Source organism: Macaca nemestrina, chromosome 1 (genome assembly GCF_043159975.1).
Source record: "Macaca nemestrina isolate mMacNem1 chromosome 1, mMacNem.hap1, whole genome shotgun sequence".
In the NCBI taxonomy this organism is placed as follows: domain Eukaryota; kingdom Metazoa; phylum Chordata; class Mammalia; order Primates; family Cercopithecidae; genus Macaca; species Macaca nemestrina.
In genome coordinates, this window is record NC_092125.1 from 207,511,575 (window position 1) to 207,538,496 (window position 26,922).

At 53.3% G+C, this 26,922-nt stretch overlaps 1 protein-coding gene across 4 annotated transcripts in view; it reads right to left on the minus strand.

Moving 5' to 3' along the window:
- The window catches only part of LOC105494511 (ribosomal protein S6 kinase A1), a 46,649-nt gene that overhangs the window by 8,652 nt on the left and 11,075 nt on the right, over positions 1 to 26,922 (minus strand). Inside the window, exons 2-17 of one of the 4 annotated variants that reach the window (XM_011762998.3) lie at positions 24,599 to 24,996; positions 20,733 to 20,849; positions 20,445 to 20,526; positions 15,846 to 15,926; positions 15,600 to 15,679; positions 13,630 to 13,736; positions 12,876 to 12,913; positions 12,390 to 12,532; positions 11,904 to 11,974; positions 11,508 to 11,596; positions 10,416 to 10,480; positions 10,039 to 10,141; positions 7,931 to 8,061; positions 6,004 to 6,129; positions 5,720 to 5,809; positions 5,206 to 5,364 (exon numbers count right to left, since the gene is read on the minus strand). In XM_011762998.3, the coding sequence (XP_011761300.1) occupies positions 5,206 to 5,364; positions 5,720 to 5,809; positions 6,004 to 6,129; positions 7,931 to 8,061; positions 10,039 to 10,141; positions 10,416 to 10,480; positions 11,508 to 11,596; positions 11,904 to 11,974; positions 12,390 to 12,532; positions 12,876 to 12,913; positions 13,630 to 13,736; positions 15,600 to 15,679; positions 15,846 to 15,926; positions 20,445 to 20,526; positions 20,733 to 20,849; positions 24,599 to 24,658 (1,542 nt within the window). In that variant the 5' untranslated portion in view covers positions 24,659 to 24,996. Of the gene's footprint in view, positions 1 to 5,205; positions 5,365 to 5,719; positions 5,810 to 6,003; positions 6,130 to 7,930; positions 8,062 to 10,038; positions 10,142 to 10,415; positions 10,481 to 11,507; positions 11,597 to 11,903; positions 11,975 to 12,389; positions 12,533 to 12,875; positions 12,914 to 13,629; positions 13,737 to 15,599; positions 15,680 to 15,845; positions 15,927 to 20,444; positions 20,527 to 20,732; positions 20,850 to 21,678; positions 21,909 to 24,598; positions 24,997 to 26,922 lie in introns of those variants that run through there. The other 3 variants (XM_011762996.3, XM_011762997.3, XM_071097963.1) reach the window with 3 other exon arrangements.

Genomic DNA, 26,922 nt, shown 5'->3' on the forward strand with positions numbered 1-26,922 from the left:
AGACTCATCTCAAAAACAAACAAACAAAACCTAGAGACCAGATGCTGTTCAAAGCAGCATAGGCTCTGGGCTGGGTGCAGTGGCTCACACCTGTAATCTCAGCAGTTCGGGAGGCTGAGGTGGGAGAATCGCTTGAGCCCAGGAGTTTGAGGCCAACCTGGGCAACATGGTGAGACCCCATCTCTACAAAAAAAAATTTAAAAATTAGCCAGGTGTGGTGGCACACCTGTAGTCCCAAATATGCGGGCTGCAGGTTGCTGAGGAGGGAGGATCACTTGAGCCTGGGAGGTCAAGGCTGTAGTAAGCCATGATCACGCCACTGTACTCCAGCTGGGGTGACAGAGTGAGACCCTGTCTCAAAAAACAAAACAAAACAAAACAAACAAAAAAAACCAAGAGTCAATATGTAAAGTGCACAGAACCCTGCCTGACCCGTGGAAAGTGGCACGTGGCATTAGCTACCACCAGCAGCAGTGGCAGCAACATCTTCAGGAGCAGCGTGAGAAGATACGCATTTAGGCACCTGTGACCGGCCAAACAGGAGGCGAAGTTGTTCTAAGTGAATCATCTGGTTAAAGGGAGAAACCCTCTCTATTATAGAGTCCACAACCTTATAGAAACAACATAGAGGGAGACTGGCGACTTACAAAGACTCCATGTATTAAATTATGAACTCCTGCCACGTAAGATGCAAAGGAAAGACAACCAATTTTTAAAAATGGACAAAAGACTTGAAGAGGCATTTCATAAAAGAGGTTGTCCGAATGGCAATAAACATTTGAAGAGGTCCTCAACTTCATTAATCATCAGAAAAATGCAAATTAAAACTACAATGAGCTGGGTACGGTGGTTCACCGTCTACAATCCCAGCACCTTGGGAGTCCCAGGCGGGTGGATCACGAGGTCAGGAGATCGAGACCATCCTGGCTAACATGGTGAAACCCCATCTCTACTAAAAATACAAAAAATTAGCCGGGCATGGTGGCGGGCGCCTGTAGCTCCACCTATTCGGGAGGCTGAGGCAGGAGAATGGCGTGCCGTGAAGCCGGGAGGCGGAGCTTTTAGTGAGCTGAGATCACGCCACTGTACTCCAGCCTGGGCGAGCGAGACTCTGTCTCAAAACAAACAAACAAACAAACAAACAAAATTAGCTGGTTGTGGTGGCAGGCACCTATAATCCCAGCTACTTGGGAGGCTGAGACAGGAGAATTGCTTGAACCTGGGAGGCAGAGGTTGCAGGAGAATTGCTTGAACCTGGGAGGCAGAGGTTGCAGTGAGCCAAGACCATGCCATTGCACTCCAGCCTGGGCAAGAAGAGCAAAAATAAATAAATAAATAAAAATAAAAAATAAAATAAAATAAAAAACGGGCAAAATGAACCTATTAGCATTTAGCTTAGGATGGTTATCCTCAGGTGGGGGCCTCTAAGGGAACGGAAATGCTTTGTTTATTGAGCTGGGTACTGGTTACACAGGTGTATTCACTTTTTGAAAATTTATTGACTTGTCCGTCATGATTTGTGCACTTCTCAGTGTTTACGCAATGCTTCAATACAAAGACAATATTCAAACAAACAGGGGTCCCGGTGGACCCTGCTCCCTGGTCATCCCCTTCCCATCCCTCAGCTCCTGTGGGATTCCCAGCTTACAGACCGCAGCTACTGCTGTCAACAAAGCAACCCAGAGCATCCCCTCCAAATATGTCAACAAGAAGAGCTTCCCATTCCTCATCACCTGCCCCGGTATTAGCAAAGAGCCAGAAACTTTGGAGACACACACACTCCCAGCTTCGGGAAGGAGACAACTTCCTCCAACAACATCCTCACCAAGTGGTTATCTATACTTGGAGCTTTGCACATCCCTGGCAGAAGGGGCTCACTGTCTCTGGAGGCAGCTCCCCTCTTCAGAAAGTTCTTCCTTACTTTGAGCTTCAGGTGACCCATGGGTACACTGGCTTGCCTGTCTTCTAAACCTTCTTAAGTTTAATGGGTACTCACTTAAGAACAAAACAGAAAAAGGAAACACGCTCTCTGACTTGACATGTTTAAATATTAGTCTATTGCACTGGCATTTCAAAAACCAAAGCCACTTCAAACATGACCATTAAAAGCACAGGGGGTAACCAAATTGGAGCTTTGGTTAAGAGCTGAAATTCTTTTTTACGGAATTTCCCCTAAAACATTAGACATAATCAGGCATCGCCACTTTCGCAACCCTAATGAAATACTAGACTCAGGCAAGATTCTGAAAGGATGAAACCATTCAATGAGGATCTTTACAATAAGGAGATGGGACGGTTACCACCTGCCATGGTTAAAGGCGGGCAGCGTGACACTGTGCTCGTGGATGTGATGCACTGAAGTGTACCTCCATAGATTGGATGACCTCGGCCTTCTTTTATTTTTATTTTTATTTTTTATTTGAGACAAGGTTTTGCTCTGTCATCCAGACTGGAGTGCAGTGGTGTGATTTCAGCTCACTGCAACCTCTGCCTCCCAGGTTCAAGCGATTCTCGTGCCTCAGTCACCAGAGTAACTGGGATTACAGGCATGTGCCACCAGGCCCAGCTAATTTCCATATTTTTGGTAGGGATGGGGTTTCACCATATTGGCCAGAGTGGTCTTAAACTCCTGGCCTCAAGTGATCTGCCCACCTTGGCCTCCCAAAGCGCTGGGATTACAGGCAGGAGCCACCATGCTCGGCCCAACCTTACCATCTGGACCTCATTCCCACCCCCCCAAAAAAGCCGAAGCTAATAATGATGTTAGAGCAACTTGCAGTTTACAGGAAATATAAACAATGGAGAAATAATGTAAATGATCCAGAAGGCAGCCGACAGACAAATTCAGAACACGAGCCATTCCACAGAACTCATATTCAACATGTCGGTGGCATAAAAACGGGAGGTCTCACTGTGGAGGCGACATGGGTGTACACATTTAACAAAATTCATCAAAATGTACCCTTGAAATCTACTGTATGCAAATTTTCCTCCAGTTTGAAAAAAAGAAAAGAGGCTGGGTAAGGTGGCTTACGCCTGTAATCCCAGCACTTTGAGAGGCCAAGGTGGGCAAATCACTTGAGCTCAGGAGTTCAAGACCAGCCTGGGCAACAAAGCAAAACCCCATCTCTACAAAAAATACAAAGTTAGCCAGGTGTGGTGGTGCGTGCCTGTGGTCCCCGCTATTTGGGAGGCTGAAGTGGGAGGATCGCTTGAGCCCAAGGAGGTCAAGGCTGCAGTGAACTGTGATTGTGTCACTGCATTCCAGCCTAGGCAACAGAGTGAGACCCTGTCTCAAAAAAAAAGGGGAGAGATTTACCAACTGAATGAAATGTGTGGAACTTACAGGTATTCTAATTTCAATAAACCAGTCAAAAAAGACATTTTTGAAAGGACAATAGGGAGCCAGGCGCGGTGGCTCACACCTGTAATCCCAGCACTTTGGGAGGCCGAGGTGGGCGGACCACCTGAGGTCAGGAGTTTGAGACCAGCCTGGCCAACATGGTGAAACCCCGTTTCTACTAAAAATACAAAAAATTAGCCAGGCATTCTGACAGGCATCTGTAATCCTAACTACTCGGGAGGCTGAGGCAGGAGAGTCACTTGAACCTGGGAGGCAGATATTGCAGTGAACCAAGATCATGCCATTGCATTTCAGCCTGGGTGACAAGAGCGAGACTTCATCTCCAACAATTAAAAACAAAAACAAAAACAAAAAAAAAACAGGACAATAGGGGAAATGTGTCTATGGACTGGGTACTATGTGAAAACAAGTTAATAACCTCATACACCAAGACCTGGACTCAGTCAGGTGGATTCAGAGCCTGCATTCTTTTTTTTTTTTTTTTCTCGAGAGATCGCTCTATCGCCCAGGCTGGAGTGCAGTGGCGCGATCTTGGCTCACTGCAAGCTCCGCCTCCCGGGTTCACGCCATTCTCCTGCCTCAGTCTCCCGAGTAGCTGGGACCACAGGCGCCCGCCACCACGCCCGGCTTTTTTGTATTTTTAGTAGAGACGGGGTTTCACCGTGTTAGTCAGGATGGTCTTGATCTCCTGACCTCGTGATCCGCCCGCCTCGGCCTCCCAAAGTGCTGAGATTACAGGCGTGAGCCACCGCGCCTGGCCCAGAGCCTACATTCTTAACCCCCATGTTGTCTGATCAGATGTACCCTAAAACATCACCTCATGCAGAGAGAAAGTAATGCTACTGTTTTGGGCTTTAATCCACTGTAATGAACTTTCCTACCTCACCATCATCTAGTGCTCACCTGCCTTGTGCGGTAATAAAGGCCAAACTCTGCCAGTTGGACCTACACCTCTTCTGTAGTTCCCTGCTACGTTTCCAGCAGAATTTCCTCCTGCATCCATTTCCTCTGCCTTAGCAACTGAACCCATAGTCGAATTCACCTCCCTGAAGCCTTGCACCTCCCCCATGGTGACCCTGCTGCTTCCTAACTCAAAACCCACTCCCCACCTAAATTCTTCAGTCTGAAATTCTTCCATTCTTCCCTGGCTATGTAATCTTGAGCAAATGAACTTTCATCTCTGAGCTCTGGTCTTCTTACCTGTGAAGTGGGACCAGTAACAGCATCTATCTCAGAGTGTTGTGAAAACCAATTGAGATAATGTAAGGAAACTTTATCTTATTTATGTATTTATTTATTTATTAGATGGAGTTTCGCTCTATTGCCCAGGCTGGAGTGCGATGGTGTGATCTTGGCTCACTGCAACCTCCACCTCCCAGGTTCAAGTCATTCTCCTGCCTCAGCCTCCCAAGTAGCTGAGATTACAGGCGCCCGCCACCAAACCCTGCTAATTTTTTTGTATTTTAGTAGAGACCGGGTTTCACCATGTTGGCCAGGCTGGTGTCAAACTCCTGACCTCAAGTGATCCACCTGCGTTGGCCTCCCAAGGTGCTGGGATTACAGGCATGAGCCACTGCGCCTGGCCTGGAAACTTCATCTTATGCTAAACCTTACCATGGTGACTGGCACACAGTAGATACTGAATAACTTTCCATACCTTCCCTTTCACGATTGACCACATCTCTCCCTCCCTCCTTTACACGCATCCCCCGACCCAGCCTAGTCTTCCCTCAATTTGGCTAGCTGGAGGTTGCCATTCCTGGGCCAGCATGTGGTTCATGTGCTCTGCTGATGGTATGACCCTTGGCATCCCCCTACCGCCTCCCTGAATCCAGACTCACCCCCTGTGAGTGCAGATACTCCACAGTTTTGCCGATGGTGTGCAGGACGAAGCTGGCCTCCCGCTCTGAGAAGAACTTCTGCCGCAGGATCTTGTCCAGCAGCTCGCCACCCCGCATCAGCTCTGTCACCAGGTACACGTGTTTGCCATCATCGTACACCTGCCGAAGACCTCACCATCAGGCTCTTCTCCCCAGTGTCAGGCCTGGGCCCCCTGGTCAGCAGTGCCCCAGAGCAGGGAAGAATGACATGAGCCTTAGGCAGGTATTCTGCTTGCTCTTCAGTGGCCCCGCCTTCCCCAAAAGGAGGATGCTGACACTGGTCCCCTGATAGGCAAGAACGTCCTCAGAAAATGCCTGAGTCTGAAGGAGGGCCCTTGGGGGATGGGCAGACTGGAGGGACCAAGGGACCTCTTTCCCCTCCACATGACCACCGGAAAGAGGATGAGAAGTCAAAGGAATGGCAACCCTGAGACAAATCCTAGAGAGTCAAGTTCCTGGTCCCCACCCCACTCACATCTTTCAGAGTAATGATGTTGGGGTGCTGGCCGTACCGCAGAAGAATCTCAATCTCTTCTGAAGGATCCCGCTTGCTCTTATCAATGACCTGAAGAAAGTGGGTGCATGTGGCAGTGTCAGGGTGACAGGCTCCAGGGTCCTTCCTTGCCATGGAGCAGGCCTGGAGGTCTCGGCCACACAATCTTTCATACATCTGCAGAGCTCAGGCACCACCCCTCCCCACCAGACGGGGACCTGCCCCCGGCCCGGCAGCCTTGGCTGAGACGTGGTCAGGAGGCCCACCTTGACAGCATACTCCATGTTGGTGGCCTTGTGGACACAGCGCTTGCACACAGAGTAGGAGCCCACACCAATCGTCTCCTTTACCACGTAGCCGTCGCTAAAAACCAGGTTCTTCCCATGGAGTTGCTGTAGGAGACCAAAAATTGTGGCTGACCCCTGGCTCCAGAGTGCTAAGGGTCATCTCCCAGCATTCAAGGTCTTGGCTCAGTAGAGACAGCACCGGGGAAGGGCCAGGAGACTTGGCGTAGAGTGTTGGCCATGTGACTGCAGGTGAGAGCCTGCCCCTCTCTGGGCCTCAGTTTTCTACTCTATATGTTGGGCATACTCGCTGGCTCCCAGCCTGCCTGGACTGCAGCCTGTGGTCAGAGGGCAGCGCAGGGAGTGGGCAAGAGGGTCACAACACACATGGAGAGGACTTTAGTTCTGAAAAGCCTGGGCAGGCCTGGGAGGGACGCAGGAGCCCTGAGCTGAGTTCCAGCTGTGCCACTAAGTATGGCTTTGAGTGACTTGCCTCCCCTTTCTGGGGTGTCACAGCTCAACTCAGGGGGTGTCTCAAGGTTCTGGGACATTAGCCATAGCAATGCTGAATGGTGCTTAGTGTGTGCTGCGTGCCAGGCAGTATTCTAAGCACTTTCATCAGGTGACTACATGCCCCGCGGCCAGCCCTGGCTTGCGCCTGCGGTCCTTGCATCCAGTCTGATTTAATATTTGTCCTGGATAAAGATGTCCCAGTTTGGAAAATAAATTACATAGTCACCTTAACTTTATTTTTTATTTATTTATTTTTTGAGATAGAGTCTTGCGCTGTTGCTAGGCTGGAGTGCAGTGGTGCATTCTCGGCTCACTGCAACCTCTGCCTCCCGGGTTCAAGCAATTCTCGTGTCTCAGCCTCCCAAGTAGCTGGGACTATAGGCACATGCCAACACGCCCATCAGATTTTTGTAGTTTTAGAGATGGGGTTTCACCATGTTGGCCAGACGGGTCTGTTTAAATTCCTGCCTCAAGCAATCCACCCTCCTCGACCTCCCAAAGTGCTGGGATTACAGGCATGAGCCACCGTGCCCAGCCCACTTTAACTTTACATGTATTAACTCTAATAATCCTCATAATAGCTCTATGGAGGAAGATTCTATCATTTCCCCATTTACAGATAAGGAAACTGAGGCACCAGGAAGGGAAGTATCTCATCTAAAGTCCATTATCTGGTCGGGTGCTCATGTCTGTAATCTCAGCACTTTGGGAGGCTGAGGTGGGTGGATCACTTGAGGTCAGGAGTTTGACACCTAGCCAACATGGTAAAATCCCGTCTCTACTAAAAATACAACAACAAAATTAGCTGGGTGTGGTGGTGTACATCTGTAGTCCCAGCTATTCGGGAGGCTGAGGCAGGAGAACTGCTTGAACCTGGGAGGTGGAGGCTGCAGTGAGCTGAGATTGTGCCACTGCACTCCAGCCTGGGCAACAGAGCAAGACTAAGTCTCAAAAACAAACAAAAAAAAAACCCAACGTCCATTATCTTGTGAATCTGGAACCCATGCAATGAGCTCCACAGTCTACATTCTTGCCTCTCAACCTGAAACTTTCATGAGGCAGTGGAAGTGTACAAATGGGGAACAAGTGTGAAGAGATACAAGTTCTTTGCTACCCTTATGCCAGAGACACGACAGTCACTCTGCACCACCACCCTGGGCACCCCCTGGCATGTACCCAGACCCTGCTCTGTGCTGGGAAATGTATAGCCATATCATCATCCAATTATCAGGGCCACAGTGTGAGGTAGGCCTTACTGTCCCTGTTTTATGTTGGAGACCCTACGGGTCCCACAGTGGCACGAGGGTATGAACCCGGTTCTGTCCAACTCAGAGCCTGTATTCACAGCCATTCTTTAGAAAAGGATAACGGAGCAGCAGCCCCCTGCCCCCCTCACCTGTACCACCGAGTGCAGGGGTGCCTGCGGGGCGCGAGGCTTGCCGTCGTCCTCCATCAGGCCAGTGGCCACGAAGCTGAAGCCCCGGAACAGCTGATGGGCCCCAGCGCTAGGGGGGATGCCTGGGGAATCTGTAGGGGCAGGAGGGGAATGTGAGGGTACCTGAGGAGGTCCCCTCGACCCTGAGGCAGCCCAGCAAAGGGGGAGCACAGGGCCTCAGACCTGCCTCAGGGGCTGGCCATGGCAGGAGCCTGCAGAGGGCCTGTCCATCCCAGGCCTTAGCCCGACTGCTCATATGTGTTTAGACCAGTCCAGTCCTGATGCATGAGGAACATTAAAGACTCTCACATCCACTTCCATCCCAGGCCAAGACAGTTCGTCCCTTCCTGGATGCTCCCTCCCCAGCTTCTCCATCTTACATCAGCCCCTTCAGGTCCATCCCTGCACAGTAGCCAAAGGGAAGGTTCCAACCACAAATCTGCCACCCTGCCCGCACCTTTCAAAGGTGCCCCTCTGCCTTCAGGAGTAAGCCCAGCTTCTGAGTCTGGCAATGGAGGGCCTTGTGATCCTCCTCTTCTCTCTCCACACCACAGCTGAGCCACGTTGGACTTCCCAGATCCTTAAAGGGGTCTCTGAGCCCTTGCACACACTGTTCCCTTTAACTAGATAATCCATTGCTTGCCTATCCTTCAGGACTCAGCTCACTCGCTCCCTCCTCTGAGAAGCCTTGCCTCATGCTGCTTCTCTGGCCCCTGACTCCTACAAAGCTGCACCTGTCACACTGCCCAGCAGACTGCTTAGAGAACTGCTGTCCCTGTCATCAGAGGTGTGCAAGTACAGTGAGAAAAGCACCCCATCGTGGATCATTTGAGGTTAGGAGTTCCAGACCAGCTTGGCCAACATGGTGAAACCCCGTCTCTACTAAAAATACAAAAATTGGCCGGGCGCAGTGGCTCAAGCCTGTAATCCCAGCACTTTGGGAGGCCGAGACGGGCAGATCACGAGGTCAGGAGATCGAGACCATCCTGGCTAACACGGTGAAACCCCGTCTCTACTAAAAAAAAAATACAAAAAACTACCCGGGCGAGGTGGCGGGCGCCTGTAGTCCCAGCTACCAGGGAGGCTGAGGCAGGAGAATGGCGTAAACCCAGGAGGTGGAGCTTGCAGTGAGCCGAGATCCGGCCACTGCACTTCAGCCTGGGCAGCAGAGTGAGACTGCGTCTCAAAAACAAACAAACAAACAAACAAACAAAAATTAGCCAGGCGTGCTGGCACATGCCTGTAATCCCAGCTACTGAGGAGGCTGAGGCAGGGGAATCGCTTGAACCCAGGAGGTGGAGGTTGCAGTGAGCCGATATGGCGCCACTGCACTCCAGCCTGGGCAACGGAGCGAGACTCCATCTCGAAAAGAAACAAAAGAAAAGGAAAAAGAAAAGAAAAGAAAAGAAAAAAAAAGAAAAGTACTCCCTCTCCTAAAACATGCCCTTATAGGAGGCCTCCCAGAACATTCCACCCCACACCCACTGTCAATATCTGGCCAAAAAGTTAGGATTCACCCAGCTCCTTCCCAGAAGCTCCTTCACTGGCTCTTTGCAGCAACCCCAGGAAATGAGTGGGTTTGTGGCTGTGCCCTTGTTCCAGGTAAGTACACGGAGGCCCGGTAGTCAGGGCAGCCAAAGCTGATTCCCATGCCTGTCCCTGATCTATGGGCACTGTCACCTCTGCTCAGCCACCACACAGTGTGGCTGGGTCAGATTCCTTCTCCCTGACGTGATGGTAAGCCTGATGTGTTTGGTCTTCCCAGTGGGCTGGAAGGTGCCCCTGGCAGGGGTCCCGACTTTTCTACTGTGGCCTTCAACACCCACACACCCCGACTCCTACTCTCTCACCAGACACAAAGAGACCCACAGAACCCCAGAGTGAGTGAGTCAGGCAGAGTGAGACAGGGCGAAAGTCAGAGTCCCACGGAGCCAGAAACTCACCCGCCTGCCCATCCACACACCTCGGCCTGTCAGTGTCCCTGACTATCTCTGCCCCGCAAGCTGCCACCGACTCCTGGCTTCTCTCCTGTACCAGCCCAAGACAGACAAAACAGATAAGAGACGCACCATTGGGTGTGCGGGACGTGAACTCAGTGTCAAAGTAGAAGGTGTCATCAGGCTGAGCCACCGCTGGCTTGAAGGGTGGCTTGATCTCACGACGGTATAGCTTCTGCACAGTGGGATGGGCACCCTGGTCACCACAGCACCCTCAACAGCCCACCAGGAGCCCCATGCAGGAGGAGGTGCTGGGCTTGGAACATAGTCCATGTTGCCCAGCAGACAACAGCATAATTGCTTGCCCTCAGGAGGCCAGCCCTTGTCTTCAAGGGCAAGCTATGACCCTCTGCTCCTGCGTCTGGGGCCCTTGTTAGCAGAGGCTCCCCTCCCACCACCCTTCCTGTGGCCAAGATGGCCGGAGCCCTGGCGTGGGTGGACACACTCACATTCCAGTCAATGGTGGAGTAGAAGACATGCCGCTTGATTTCCTCTGCCCCATCAGGGCCAGAGCCTGAAAGAGCCCAAATGAAGGGTCTGAGCCTGGGTGGCGCAACCCCCAGACACCACCCTGCCCACCAAGCAGCCTCACAGGGCTCTGGGACCAGCTGCTGGAGCAGAGGGGAAAATGGGCTCACTCTGCCTCAAATCTACCCAGCCATCACCCTAAGGCCTGTCACCTACTCAGCATTTTCCACTTTCTGGAGCTTCTGATGAAGAAGTTCCAATGTACTAGTGGGAGGAGGAAGGCCCAGAGACTTTAGGCAACTTCTCCAAGGCCACACAGTCAGAACAGAAGCTGAGCTTGCTCTGAGACCTACAGAGAGCCCCACCTCATTCCAACGCAAGCCTCATCTCTGTTCCTCTTATCCTATTGACATTTTCAACCATAGAACAGGTTGTCACTCCATTCAACCCCAGGGGCCTGGACTGGACCTTACACAGCTGGTCATGGACCAGATGAACCCAGGAGCCAGGGAAGCCAGCACACACTGGACACCTACTACATGCCGGCATGTTCACGCAACCTCATTTCATCAACAGAGCCCTGAAGCAAGCTTGGGATCATCATCTCCCATTGAGACGAGGAACCTGGGTGTAGAGAGGTGAAGTCACCTGCCCGGGGTTACTTAGTTCATAAGTGGCCTCATTCGTTTAACAAATATTTATACAGGGACTGTTTCGTGCCAGGCAGTGGGGACCTGACACAGAGCCGGGATTGGGACCTGTGCCTTCTGACTCCTGAGCTCATGCTCTTTCTCTTGTGCCAGCAGCCTTGGCGGAGAAGCTGTGTAGGGGCCTCTGTCCTTGTCCCCAGAGGGAGTAGGGATGACTCAGTTCCTGCCTTCCCCCTACACACAGGTCAGCTCCCCCCTCCACAACACCACACATGGAGCCAGAAGGCAGGGTGGCCCGCAGCATTGTCTGCCCACACAAAGCACAACGGCCCCTTTCAGCCCAGATGTGGCCCTGTGGCCTAGGCTGCAGCTGTACCCGACTCCCCATCGCCACATCCCCTCCCCTGAGCTGGGGCTGCTTACCGAGCCGGTTGGCAGGATTCCGCTTGAACAGGGCCCGCAAGAGGCTCTGGGCTTCGGTGCTCAGAAACTGGGGCATGCCTAGCTTCGCCCTGAAACAGCCCCCGGGACTCATCAAGGCCGAGCCCTGCCCCAGAGGCCCCATCTCCCCCGGCCCCTGTCCAGGTTTAGTTCCCAGCTCGGTCTAGACAAGCCATCCACTAATTCACTTCCCAAAGACTTCAGGGTTCCCACCCACAGGCCCCTATGGATGAAAAAGGAAGGTATAATGTTTAACCCAGAGGAGAGTCTCATTAGAAGGGGAATCTGAGGCAGGGACAGGGTAATAATATTCTGACCCCCAAACTGGGGCTGGGGCTTGGAGGAGTCCATTGTTATCAGGGCAGGGCTGGGGCTTACTTCAGAATCAATGTCATGGTTTCCTTCCGGTCCTTCCCCTGGAAGGGCAGGGAGCCCGTCAGCATCTCAAACTGCAGAGGACAAGGGTCTATTCAGGCTCTGATCCCTGTCTCCCCCACACACCTCCCGCCTCCTCCCATCCAGGCCCCTCTGCCCTAGTCGCAGGATTCTTGCTGATACATCCAAGTCTTCCTGGTGCAAGAATTACGTCCGTCCCTCTTGCCTCTGCCAACCCAGACCACCAGGCGCAGCAGTGGGGGCGCGAGGCTGGGGAGAAGGCCAGCACTGGGTTAGGTGTGTCTCAGGTGGGGTCAAGCCTGGGATCCTTCCAAGGAAGAAAACCACAGCTGAATATAGAGTGAGGCCAGCTTGGCTGTGAGAGGAGACGGGGAGAGCCCTAGAGATGATCAACCCCCTCACTGTACAGATGGGGAGACTGAGGCCAGAGGCTTGGGCTGGATCCTTTACCCCTGTCTGGGCACTCACCATCAACACCCCATAGGACCACCAATCCGCACTGTGGGAGTGGCCCTGGCGGTTGACGACCTCGGGGGCCATGTACTCCACTGTCCCGCAGAAGGAGTAGGCCTTCTTCTCGTGGTCAATGGCCTCCTTGCTCAGGCCAAAGTCTACAGCAAGGAGGGCAGGAGGACACACCTCAGGAACCCTGCCTTCCTTGCTGCCACCCTTTGCACACCCAACCCCCGTGCCCAGAGGCCAGAAGCCATCAGCCCCATGACACGCAGGAGGAAGTTAAGGCCCAGAGAGGTCAGGTGACCTGCCCTACGTTACACAATGAGGGGCTGGGATTCCAACTGAGGGTGTTCCAAGTCTGAGGCCTGAGTTTTTGAACACTTCCAAGTAACAGGCACAGCTTCTCAGGAAGAATGAGGCCCCAGCACTCAGCGAGACCTATTAGGACCTTGCCCTGCCCTCCCCTGGGGCTCAAGGGGGCAGGCGGCCTCCACTCACCAGTGAGTTTGATGTGGCCCTCCTCATCCAGAAGGATGCTGTAATAGAGGAATAGGGGTCAGGGCTCCTCAGCTGTGGCCGTGGGGGTGGTGGTGTCACCACAGGGCTGTGGGAGTTGGGCTCAGCCCAGAGGAGGTGCTCCACGCAGTTATCTCTGATGACAGGGTGGGCGTTGCAGGGTGGTAGCAGTGCCATGCAGGGATGTTGCCTATCTTTTTTGCTAATCCTTGAAGCAACTGTGTGAGGCAGGTACTATTAGGGCCCCATTTTGCTAATGGGGAAACTAAGGCTTAGGGCAGTTAAGTAGCTCTACAGTCATCAAGCTAGTAGGTCTAGCTAGTAGGTGGAGACAGGATTTGAATACAAGGCTACCAAACGCTAAACCCAGATCTTATTCCAACTCACCACCTGCCCCTGGCTCCTTAGTTATCATTTGAGGGTAGTTAGATATTAGGGAAAATTCTACAGGGCTGTATCAAGGAAAGACCTCTAAAGGTAGCATCTCCAATGTCACACTAGATTAGAAAAAAAAGATGGGCAACATTACCTGCATGGAAGGTACCTGGCCCTTGGGAACGGTAGCATTAGTGACTGGGCAGCTGGCACTACCACCCACCCCACTCACCCATTCCTCAGATTGCCCAAGACAGGAGGACGTTCCTGGAGAAAGCCATGCCCACCCACTTCAGGATGGCCCTGTCCTAGAAGAGGCCTCCCCTGGGGAGGCAGGGGTGGGGCTGGAGGCTTCACTCACTTCTCAGGCTTGAGGTCTCTGTAAATGATACCCAGGCTGTGCAGGTGATCCAGGCCCAGAGCTAGCTCGGCCAGGTAAAACTTCACATCCTCCTCCGTGAACATCACCTGCAAAACACAGGAGGGTCTTCAGCAGGCCCTCCTCTTCCTTAAGAGCTGGGGCACTGGGCAGTCAGCAGCTTCCTGGTCCTGAAGGGCCACCCTGGGAGGACCCTTGGAGACGCCAGGCCATATAGCCTTCTTGTCATACAAAGTATGAAATGACTAATACGCAAACCACTCATTGTGGCATCGTTCGGAAATAGAAGGGGTTGGAAACAGGCCCAGGGTCCAAGAGTAGAAGGCTGGAATCAGTTGTATCCCCTGCATAATGGAGTGCTTTGCAGCTATAAACTAGAACATGGAGTTTCTCCATGTTCTGAGATGGAGTGAGCTCCAAGATGTACTATCTTGAAAAAAGCAAGGTACAGAACAGTGTATACAGAATAGTACTTTTTACATAAGGAAGTGGGGGTAGGAATGAACATATATCAGATTTGTTTGCAAAAGAAACATGGGAAAGTTAAACAAGAAAGCAATAATAACGTTTATGGGTGGGGATAGAGGGGGCTGGGGCGGGAGTAAGACTTCTTCGTGAATATTTTTCTTTTGAATCATGTAAATGTATTTCCTATTCAAACATTAAAATAACAATTTAAGCCAAGCACGGTGGCTCATGCCTATAATCCCAGCCAGCACTTTGGGAGGCTGAGGCAGGCGGATCACCTGAGGTCAGGAGTTCGAGACCAGCCTGGCCAACATGGAGAAACCCCATCTCTACTAAAAATACAAAAATTAACCAGGCATGGTGGCATGAACCTGTCATCCCAGCTACTCGGGAAAATAACAATTTAAGCCGGGTGCCGTGGCTCACACCTATAATCCCAGCCAGCACTTTGGGAGGCTGAGGCAGGCAGATCACCTGAGGTCAGGAGTTCAAGGCCAGCCTGGCCAACATGGCGAAACCCCATCTCCACTAAAAATACAAAAATTAACCAGGCATGGTGGCATGCACCTGTCATCCCAGCTACTCGGGAGGCTGAGGCGGGAGAATCGCTTGAATCCGGGAGGCGGAGGTTGCAGTGAGCTGAGACCCTGCCATTGCACTCCAGCTTGGGTGACAAGAGCAAAATTCCATCTCAAAAAAAAAAAAAAAAAAAAAAAAAAAAAAATTACAATTAAAAAAAACAAAAAAGGCTAGATTCTCTTTAAAGTCTGAATTGTATGAATGACCCCATTTTCTAGCTCAAATCTTTTTTTTTTATTTTTTGAGACGGAGTCTCGCTCTGTCACCAGGCTGGAGTGCAGTGGCACGATCTTGGTTCACTGTAACCTCTGCCTCCCGGGTTCAAGCGATTCTTGTGCCTCTGCTTCCTGAGTAGCTGGGATTACAGGCACACTCCACCATACCCAGCTAATTTTTGTATTTTTAGTAGAGACGGGGTTTCACCATGTTGGCCAGGATGGTCTCGATCTCCTAACCTCCTGATCCGCCCGCCTCGGCCTCCCAAAGTGCTGGGATTACAGGTGTGAGCCACTGCGCCCAGCCTCAAATCCTTTTATATTGGTTCAAAATCCTGTTGGATGACATATGGGAGATGACTGCTGAAGTGTCTGGCTCTCTGGGTGACTTTGGGCTTCTCCCCTATCTTCACACCTCTGCTCAGAGCAGCCCTGGAAGAATGCAGGTGCGGAGGTGAGAGGAACCCTTAGCTCCCCAGAGTTTCCTTGGGAGAAACTCTCAGAGACCTTGCCAGCGTATGGCCTCCATCCGAGGGTGAATGGTATTTCCCGGGCCAGGGGCTGCTAGGCAGGCCTGGGTGGTTCCAGATTCAAGCCATCTGAACACATTCTGTACAGGGCCCTGGGATGTGAGACCTTGTTGTCCCCCAGCTCCATGCCGGGGCCCTCTGGCAGTAGATGTCAGCTCACCTCTTTTGAGAGCCGTGTGAAGAGGTCCCCACCACGCAGGAAGTCCAGAATGAGATACAGCTTGCCCTCGGTCTGGAAGGCTGGGGAGAGGGAGAAAGGCAATGGTAGAGTCACCCGGGCCTTACGACCTGCCCCTTCAGCCCTGGCTCCCTTGGCCTACCAGGCAGGCGGTGGGAGAGTGTACAGACCACAGGCAAGGGTGAAAGATGGGTAGGGGAGGAGCTCAGATAGGGCCTGCAGCTTTACCATAGTGCAGCTTCACCACGAATGGGTGGTTTACATCAGCCAGGATGTCTCTCTCCATCTTGGTCCGGACACGGTCACGTACTGGCCAGACGAGAAAGGAAGTCACCAGTAGTCTAGACACTCAACACAGTCACTCCCAAGCCCCCGCTAAGGGATCTCTTTTCCACTTGTTCCTCCAGGCCTGAGCTCCCAAGGCCCCCTCACCCAGGGCTTTGGGGACACTCAATCCTCAGGTTTCTTCCTTCCCAGTCTGTTTCTGGCTCCTTGGCTGGCTCCTTGCTCCCACCCCTCACAGCAGTGCCCACAGCTGGGGCCTTGGCACCCTGCCCTTCTCTCTGGTCCCTTCTCCCACCACGCCCCATCAAGGCCTGTTAACCAGCCAGTCTGAGCAACCTGCTCCCCAGGTGCTCTGTTTTGTCACATCCTCAGACTTTGCCTCTGCACCTCCCCCTGGCACGCCTTCACCAGCCCTGCTTTCCACCTGGCATAAAAATTCCCAAATTCCAGTCAGGGCTGGTAAGAACGGCTACCTGGGGAGCTAGAGAGGCAGATTCCCTGGGCCTAAAATCCCGATCCATGGGTCTAGGCGGGCACCCTTCATATATGTTTTTTTTTTTTTTTTAAAGAATAAAAGTAGGCCGGGCGCGGTGGCTCAAGCCTGTAATCCTTGCACTTTGGGAGGCCGAGACGGGCGGATCACGAGGTCAGGAGATCGAGACCATCCTGGCTAACCCGGTGAAACCCCGTCTCTACTAAAAAATACAAAAAACTAGCCGGGCGAGGTGGCGGGCGCCTGTAGTCCCAGCTACTCGGGAGGCTGAGGCAGGAGAATGGCGTAAACTCGGGAGGCGGAGCTTTCAGTGAGCTGAGATCCGGCCACTGCACTCCAGCCTGGGCGACAGAGCGAGACTCTGTCTCAAAAAAAAAAAAAAGAATAAAAGTTGTCGGGCAGTTCTGACTCTCAGCAGGTTCTTTGGCTCAGCTTAGGCCTCACCTCCTCTAGGAAGCACTCCCTAATTTGCCAAGCTGAGTTAGGGCCTTCTGGATTCCTACAGTGCTTCTCCTTCAGAGCACTCTTCTCTTTTTCAGGTTGCCTTCTAAATTTATTGAAGCCCACCAAGTATCATGTTTTATTGATTTTTCTTTTTTTTTTTTTTTGAGACAGAGTCTTGCTCTCGCTCTGTCACCCAGGCTGGAGTGCAGTGGCCGGATCTCAGCTCACTGCAAGCTCCACCTCCCGGGTTTACGCCATTCTCCTGCCTCAGCCTCCCGAGTAGCTGGGACTACAGGCGCCCGCCACCTCGCCCGGCTAGTTTTTTGTATTTTTTTTTTTTTAGTAGAGACGGGGTTTCACCACGTTAGTCAGGATGGTCTCGATCTCTTGACCTCGTGATCCGCCCATCTCGGCCTCCCAAAGTGCTGGGATTACAGGCTTGAGCCACCATGCCCGGCCTATTGATTTTTCTAGTGTGATTAGAACAGGCTTTTGGGCCGGGGGTGGCTCATGCCTGTAATCCCAGCACTTTGGGAGGCCAAGGCAGGTGGATCACTTGAGGTCAGGAGTTCAAGACTAGTCTGGCCAACACGGTGAAACCCTGTCTGCATTAAAAATACAAATTTTTCACGCCTGTAATCCCAGCACTTTGGGAGGCCGAGGCGGGCGGATCACAAGGTCAGGAGATCGAGACCATCCTGGCTAACACAGTGAAACCCCGTCTCTACTAAAAATACAAAAAAAATTAGCCGGGCGTGGTGGCGGCACCTGTAGTCCCAGCTACTAGGGAGGCTGAGGCAGGAGAATGGCTTGAACCCGGGAGGCGGAGGTTGCAGTGAGCCGAGATTGCGCCACTGCACTCTAGCCTGGGCGACACAGTGAGATTCCATCTCAAAAAAAAAAAAAAAAAAAAAAAAACAAATTTTAGGGCCAGGTGTGGTGGCTCACGCCTGTAATCCCAGCACTTTGGGAGGCCAAGGCAGGCAGATCATGAGGTCAGGAGGTCGAGACCATCCTGGCCAACGTGGTGAAACCCTGTCTCTAGTAAAAAATACAAAAAAGTAGCCAGCCTGGTGGCATGTGCCGAGACTCTGTCTTGGGAAAGAAAAAAAAAAAAATAGGCTTTTGGACTTGGCTGCTTAGGTTCATTTTGGGCACTGTGTTTCAACTTAAGTTTATTACAATATTGATTATCCCTTGACTGAGACCTCTCATGTGGCCTTTGTTTTTTTGTTTGTTTTTTATGAGACAGGGTCTCACTCTGTCACTCAAGCTGGAGTGCAGTGGTGTGATCTTGGCTCACTGCAACCTCTGCCTCCCAGATTCAAGTAATTCTTGTGCCTCAGCCTCCCGAGTAGCTGGGATTACAGGCGCACCACACCCGGCTCATTTTTTTTTGTATTTTTAGTAGAGGCAGGGTTTCACCATGTTGGCCAGGCTGGTCTTGAACTCCTGACCTCAAATGATCCACCCACCTTGGCCTCCCAAAGTGCTGGGATTGCAGGCGTGAGCCACCACACCCGGCCTTGACTTCTATTAAAAGGAGAGGTGGAAGGCTAAGGAATGCTTACTAAGACCAGACAAAATGTCTGAGCAATACACACAGTGCAAAACTAAAGGCTTTTTTGGTCCATGTACTGGATCGGCAGTTTCCTCTCCAGCCTCATAGTCCCAAAGCCTTCACTAGTCCATCCATCTAGTATGAATTCTATTCAATCGTCACTGCCATTCTAGAATTGATGCTCACAGTTGCTAATCTTAGGAGATCTGGCCAATGTGCTCCTCCTGCACGTCTTTCCAGAGTCTTGTTCGGGACACAATCCTCGGCCCTTGCTACAAGTAGAAGCTGCAGCTGCCTTCCAACACGCCTTCTGTGTCAGCACACAGGGCTACAGAGCTGGTTCCCTTCAGAGCACTTTTCACATCAGTGGGCCCCTTCCTCTATTTTAATTTTTGTATTTTCCTCACTAGACACGACAGGGACCACACCAGAGTTAACTATTTTGGTCACCTTACATTTTCTTTTTCCTTTGTTGTTTTTTTTTTTTTTTTTTTTTTTGAGATGGAGTTTTGCTCTCATCGCCTAGGCTGGAGTATGGTGCCGCGATCTTTACTCGCTGCAACCTCCACCTCCTGGGTTCAAGCGATTCTTGTGCCTCAACCTCCTGAGTAGCTGGGACTACAGGTGCAAACCAGCAAACCCAGCTAATTTTTGTATTTTAGTAGAGATGGGGTTTTCCCATGTTGGCCAGACTGGTCTCGAACTCCTGACCTCAAGTGATCCACTCGCCTCAGCCTTCCAAAGTGCTAGGATTACAGGTATGAGCCATGGCGCCCAGCCTACCTTACATTTTCAAACCACCTCTGTACTTTAGGTCAGGCAAACAGTTTCTCCTTCCCAGGGTCTCTTCCTCGACCATTTTTGGTCTGGAGAAATCCACTCGTCCTTCAAGGCTTACCGCTCCTTAGGTGTCCCCTTGGCCTCTGGTCCCACCCTCTGCAAGGCTGCACCACCACTCCCAGCTCCCCAGCCCGTCGGATATCCACGCACACCAGTCTCAGCACCGGCTGCACCGCACTGTCGGGTATGCTTAGCCTCTCCGGCCCAGCCTGCAAGCCCTTCACAGCAGGAACCCAGGCTTTTCAACTTTCTCCTCCCTCTGAAGCTGCCACCATACCTCCTGGGGGATGACTCCCACCCCCACCAGGCTGGCCTTAGGAGACCAAAGCCACCCATAACATCCTTAAGGCTGACGCCTCCTACTGCCCCCACGACCTCCCCAGCTAGGACTTGGCTCTGACTGGGATTACAGGGGCGCACCACCACACCCAGCTCATTTCTTTGTACTTTTAGTAGAGACAGGGTATCAACATGTTGGCCAGGTCTTGAACTCCTGACCTCAAATGATCCACCCGCCTTGGACTCCCACAGTGCTGGGATTACAGGTGTGAGCCCCCGCGCCCGGCTGTGACTTTTATTTAAAGGGAGACTTGGTCAAGGAAGGGCACCTGGCTGCGACTCCACCAGGTCAGTGGTCACACGGGCTCCCAGGCCACGGGGTCAGTGTTCAACCCAAAACCCACTACCAACCATCCTCATATCCTTTGTAAGTCCCCAGAACTCTAATCTTGGCCCAGGGTTCCCTTCTGAACCTCTCTGCCATCCAGCTTTGTGGCCCTGCCTGGACTCACCCTCTCTCGCCTGGCCCAGCTGCCTCCCTGGGCTCCCTGCCTCTTCACTCACACCCTTCTCTCAGGCCCCTGAGTTAGGGGCCACAGAGGTCTCCCTCAGACTCTGCTAGCATCAACAGTCAGAACGCCTCTGCTTAACCAGCTAAGTAGCTGAGGGCCCTGCCCTCTGACAAACATATTACATTTACCCTGTTACCACCTTCCAGACCTTCACAGCCAGTCATTGGCACTTGGCTTAGGGGGAGGGGGACTGGGTGGGGAGAGATGGCTGAGAAATAGGCCTGTTTCTCCACCTTTGAACTAGGTGCTCCTGAAGACAGAGCCGTCTCCCTTGCCAGACCCAAGGCCCCTGAAGTCTGGGCTGCCTCCCTCAGCCCAGCCTGGGTTCTGCACAGGGAGGTGTCCCTACTCACCTTTCAGCGTCGCCTTCTTCAGCACCTTCATAGCATACAGGTGCCCACTGTCAGGCCGGGTGACTTTCCGTACCAGGAAGACCTGAGAAGGCAGAGAGGGAAGCAAGGGCAGAAGATGGGAGAGGTCTGCGCCCAGGCTGACCTCCATCTTCTCTGAGCCCCAAGCTGGTCTTTTTGTTCTCCCTGGGTACCAAGGTGACCTCTGATCCTTTGGGCCCCTAGGTGACCATTGACCCCCACCTCTAACATGACGAGGGTTGCCTTCACAGCCACGGGCTCATGACTCACTTTGCCAAACGATCCCTGGCCCAGAACCTTGAGGAGCTCGAAATGGGATGGATCAGCCTTCTCAGAGCCAGCCTTGACGTGGTGCGTGATGGAGATCTCCTTGAGGACGCCCTCATCCTGATGGAGGGACAGAGCTGGTGGGCATGGTGGGCCCCATCCGGGCAGCAGGAGTTCCCCTACCCAAGGCCATTCCCACCAGACCTCAGCAGATGAGACCTAAAGGCCCAACAGACGACTTCCCTGAAGGGCCAGCCTCCAAGGTCATTGATTTCAAAAGGGCCTCAAAGGCTGGGGAGGTCAAACAGAAGAGGCACCACTCCTATTGCTCCCGATGCTCTGGCCTGATTAGGCCCAAAGGGATGCCCAGGCATGGCCAGGCTGAGTCAACCTCAGGCTCTGGTTGAGACCCAGAGACCTGCCCCAGGTCTGCCTGTGGGGCTTCCCTCCCCCTGCTGCTTTAGGGTTGCCACAATAGGAAGTAGGTTTGTTCTCATATGGGGAGGTAGAGCTGGGCCTTCGTTCCTGGTCAGGATGGGATGAGGGGATCCCTCTGGTCAGTAGGACAGGGCTGATGTGCACAAAGACCCAAGAGTCACCCAAACTCCCCCATCAACTTGGTAAGTGCTGGCCTGGGGCAGGTCAGAATTAAGGCCAGAGACTGCATGGCTCATCTTCCCAAACTTCCTTCATACAAACCTACTAGAAGCCCCTTGCCACATCCTAGCCATTCCAGGACTCTACCCTCCCTCTAATCTGCTGCCATTGCCTTGAAGCCCTGAAGTACCTCCTCACTTACCCAGGAAGCAAGTCTGGGCAGGGTCCAGTCACCCCGCAGGGCCAGGCCTGGGCCAGGACAGCCCAAAGCCAGATTACGCTAAGCTGGCTTCCCAGGCACCTGCTGCGAGGGACACAGCCAGGCCAGGACCAGACATCTGGGTACACTCACCGAGTCCCGCTGGGGGCCAGAGCCAGGGCCAGGGACAGGCAGAGAGGTCTGGCTGATCCTGGGCCGCTGCTTCCTGGGCAGCCAGGGGAGCAGGGCCCAGAGCCGCAGACGGGGCGGCTTGGGATCCTGCTCCATCCGCCCAGCAGGGCCACGGCACCATGGCAGGAGCAGGCAGAGTCCGGGGCTGCCGCGGTGGTGGCCGGGACCAAGGCGGATGTGCAGGGTGAGGGCGGGGGCTGGGCCCGGCCCAAGGGAGCCAATCACTCAGGGCCTGTGGTTTCCCAGCACCAGGCCTACACCCTCACCACGTTCCCTTCCTCTCTCTCCCCCACTCCTCAGTGCCTGAGGGCTGCCCTCTGGCCATTCCCCCATCCTCCCTGTGGGTCTGCAAAGGGAAAGCCCTCTGCCAGTGCAGCTGCTGAGCAGACAGGTACCCAACAGCAGAGAGGTACCCAACAGCAAACAGGTAACCAACAGGCAAAGACAGGTGCCTCATATGTGGAGGCAGATGAAGAGAGACACTCAACAGGCAGAAGCAGGCACCCAACAGGTGGAAACAGATGAGAATGGCATCCATCATGTCTGTAATCCTAGCACTCTGGGAGGCCGAGGCAGGCGGATCATGAGGTCAGGAGATTGAGACCATCCTGGCTAACACAATGAAACCCCGTCTCTACTAAAAATACAAAAAATTAGCTGGGTGTGGTGGCGGGCGCCTGTGGTCCCAGCTACTCGGGAGGCTGAGGCAGGAGAATGGTGTGAACTCGGGAGGTGGAGCTTGCAGTGAGCCGAGATCACGCCACTGCACTCCAGCCTGGGCAACAGAGCGAGACTCTGTCTCAAAAAAAAAAAAGAAGAATGGCATCCAACAGGCAGGAGCAGGAGAGAACACATACCCAACAGGCAGGGATGGATAAGGACACACACCCAACAGGCAGAGGCAGGAGAGAACACATACCCAACAGGCAGGGATGGATAAGGACACGCACCCAACAGGCAGAGGCAGGAGGAATTCATATCCAATAGAAAACAGATGGAGATGTGTACCCAATAAGGGGAAGCAGGAGGGGACTCATATCTAACAGACAGAGGTGGACAGAGACTCATCCCCAATGTGTGTAGGCAGATAAGGATACAAACCCAACAGGCAGAGACAGATGGGGCACAAGCCCAACAGGCAGAGACAGAAGGGGACATGTACCCAATAGGTAAAGACAGATGAGGACATGAACCCAACAGGCAAAGGCAGAAGGAACACATCTCCAATAGGCAGGGACAGAAGAGAATTCCAACCCAACAGGCAATGACAGAAGGGGACATAAACCCAACAGGCAGGCTGGGCACGGTGGCTCACGCCTGTAATCCCAGCACTTTGGGAGGCCAAGGCAGGTGGATCACGAGGTCAGGAGATCGAGATCATCCTGGCCTACATGGTGAAACCCTGTCTCTACTAAAAATACAAAAATTAGCTAGGCGTGGTGGCAGGCGCCTGTAGTCTCAGCTACTTGGGAGGATGAGGCTGGAGAATGGCGTGAACCCGGGAGGCAGAGGTTGCAGTGAGCCAAGATCGCGTCAGTGCACTCCAGCCTGGGCAACAGAGCGAGACTGCCTTGGGAAAAAAAAAAACAAACCTCAACAGGCAATGACAGAGGGGGACATGTATCCAACAGGCAGAGACAGATGGTGACACGAACCCAACAGGCAATGACAGAAGGGGACATAAACCCAACAGGCAGAGACAGAAGGGGACAGGTATCCAATAGGCAGAGACAGATGAAGACATAAACCCAACAGGCAGAGACAGAAGGGGACATGAACAACAGGCACCTAACATGTGACATGTGCCCAACAGGTGAAGTCAGGCACTTATCAAGTGGCGAGAGAGATTGGAACCCAACCACAGACACAGGAAGGCAGCAAAGAGAGACAGCAGGAGAGCCAACGAGCCCCAAGCAGACTGACAATACCTAGGGCAGATAGGTCTGACACCTGGCAGATACACAGGCAGGCAGCAGGGCAGGGATCCCCAGGAAGGGGTTAAGGGCGGAGCTGTGGGTTCTTGCTGCTGTACCTGGGGTGGGGAAAGAGATGAGGGGATACAATCTGCAAACTCTCACCATTCAGGAGAGGACTCTGGTGTTTCTTACAGACCCACCTCTGAGGTTTTCCATTTCCCTAGGATTTTCCTCCTATGCCAGGACCTGAGGAGGGCCCAGATAGTGGCTGAGAGGACTATCTCCTGAGTGCAATCTGATGTCTTTGACTCTGATCATATCCTAAAAACTGGTATCCTCATTCCAGGAACAGGGAACTGAGGCTCAGAAGACAGTGACTCACCGAGGCTCAAAGCAAACAGTGGCAGAGCTAGCTTGGACCCAGGTGCCTCCCTGCTTACTGCCTGGCCTGGGGTCAGCAGGCATCAAATGCCAGGAAAGGGTGGACAGGTAAATCAGCCAGAGCCACGTCCTGCCCACCCGTCTACCCAAACCCCCTTCTCCTTCAGTACTAGAGTCCACCTGGGACCTCCCACTATAGGTCCTGGCCCTCGGAGACACAATCTTGTCTTCAGGGGAAGATACCTAACCCTCCCTGACAGATGGAGGAGTGGGTGGAACAGCCCCACAAAAACACCAGAGAGCCGCAGTCAAATCAGACCCGAGTGTAACCTCCTGGCAGGACAGGCAGAAAGCCTGGCTCAAAGAGGGACTGAGGGGGGGCCAAGGACACACAGCAATACCTGCACACCCCACCCTGAGATCTGAGCCTCTACCTCATCTGTCTGCCTCTGACTGAGAGCACTCCCTGGGGACAGAAGCAGGAAATCACCCAGAAACCCCAGGGGACAGAGCCACCCCCAAACCCATTCCTTGCCCAGTCACGGTGACAGACACTGCTGGAGGCAGGCGACTCTTCTGCTCACCTTTCTGGGACAGGGAACCAAGTCTCTCTCAACTCTGGGGAAATCTGCCGGGGTCTGCATGGTGGGACTCAGGCCGGTGGCCAGAGGGCCCCGTTACTCTTCTTACTTCTGCTTTTTTTTAGCCTTCCTGGCCCAGAAGGCAGGGTCTCTGGCCCCCCTCCTTCTCACTTCCCCCTCTGCAGGGAGGAGGGGCAGAAGATGGGTCAGGCTCCTCTGCAGAAGAGGGGACACTGCAGACCCCAAGCCCATGACCCCAGGGAAGGCCCAGGGGCACACTTCTCCCTATGTCCTCTGACTCTAAGGAGGACAGACAAGAGCAGAGACAGAAGTCACAAGGCGATAAGGCGGTGACACAGTGGGCATATCAGCACCCGCAAACATCCACGTGAGGGGGGGACCTGAAAGAATGTGGGGCAAAAGTCAGCAAAGGCCACTGTCTGACTGTCCAGCCCAAAGCTTAGATACTGTGTCCCACCCCCCATAGCACCCTTCCCATGGCTAGGCCCACCCACAATGGCAGCCCAGAAAGCAGGCACCAGTGGCCCCGGTCCTGCCCTGCTCAGCTGCCCCGAAGATGGTTGCCAGTCCCAAGCCCCAGGATGGGTAAGGTGGGCAGAAAGCCCAACCAAGGACCTCACAGAGGTCTGAGAGGAGGAGCAGGCAGCTATGGGGCAGGGGTTGGCCAGGCCCAGCCCCTTTCTACGTGGTCTCACTTCATCACTCACACCAGTACAGCACAGGAACACACACACACACACACACACACACACACACTCAGGCCAGTGATCGGAAACGCTGTCCACAGACAACCCCTATGCAGAAACACACGCCCCCACGCACACACAGACTTCCCTTCCCTGTCCTTGCAGAGTCTGCGGGTGGATGGCTGCTGGGAGATTGCGAAAGATGCCTCCCTCAGCCAAGCCTCTCATTGCTCTCCACCTTCCTCAGACCAGTTTGGAGGCTGGGGCAGCTCTCGGAGCCCCAAAGCTCACCCTCCCTACCAACCCCTGGTCCCTCAGATGCAAAGAAAGAAGGTAGAGACGTAGCTACTTTGTGGGAGGACAGTCTCCAGACACAGACTGAGATAAACCAAGGGGCCCAGTCCACACTAGCCTCTGTGGCCAGCAGGGTACCAGAAGGGGCAACAGGAAGGAAACAGTCTCAGAACTGCCTTTGCTGAAGGCTGTGTGGGCCCTGAGGCCTCTGGTGGCGGGCGGGGGGAGGACAGCCACCAGCCCACATCCCTTGGTCCCTGCCCCATCCCCCCCCCCCCAGCATAGGGACTTCCTCTTTATTTACTTCCTCCTACAGGGCAGCTGGAAGAGAAGCCCAGAGCCCCCGGGCCTGATTCCTGGTCTCCAGGGTCCCTACCCTACCAGCTGTAGCCAAGCCCACCTGCCAATCCTGTCCCTAACGGACACCAACAGCCCCTTCCCCAGCTGGCAGCATTTGCAGGGCCCTCCCAGGCACTACCCCCTCCCTCAGGTGGGACAGATGTCCTCAGACACATCTCCCAGCATGCCACCAGGCAGGTGAGGAGGGGTCCACAGCTCCCTGGCAGCCTTGAAGGGGAGCTGGCCTCCAACACTAGGTCAGGCCTGGCATGGAGAGATGATGATAAGTGTGCCTCCTACTGATGGAGCAGTTACCCAGGCTGGAGTGCCGTGGTGAGATCTCAGCTCACTGCAACCTCCGTCTCCTGGGCTCAAAGTGATTCTCATGCCTCAGCCTCCCGAGTAGCTGGGACTACAGGCACACTCCACAATGCCTGGCTAATTTTTTGTACTTTAGTAGAGACAGGGTTTCATGTTGCCCAGGGTGGTCTCGAACTCCTAAGCTCAGGCAATCTGCCTGCCTTGGCCTCCCAAAGTGTTGGGATTACAGGCATGAGCCACTGTGTCCAGCATTTTTTTTTTTTTTTTTTTTTGAGACAGAGTCTCACTCTGTTGCCCAGGCTGGAGTGCAGTGGCGTAATCATGGTTCACTGCAGCCTCTCAGGCTCCCACCTTAGCCTCTGGAGTAAGCTGGGAGGACAAGTGCGCACCACCACATCTGGTTAATTTTTGAAAAATATTTTGTAGAGGGCCAGGCGCAGTGGCTTATGCCTGTAATCCCAGCACTTTGGGGGACTGAGGCAGGCGGATCAACTGAGGTCAGGAGTTCGAGACCAGCCTGACCAACATGGAGAAACCCCATCTCTACTAAAAATACAAAATTAGCCAGGTATGGTGGCACATGCCTGTAATCCCAGCTACTGGGGAGGCTGAGGCAGGAGAATCGCTTGAACCTGGAAGGCAGAGGTTGCAGTGAGCCCAGATCGT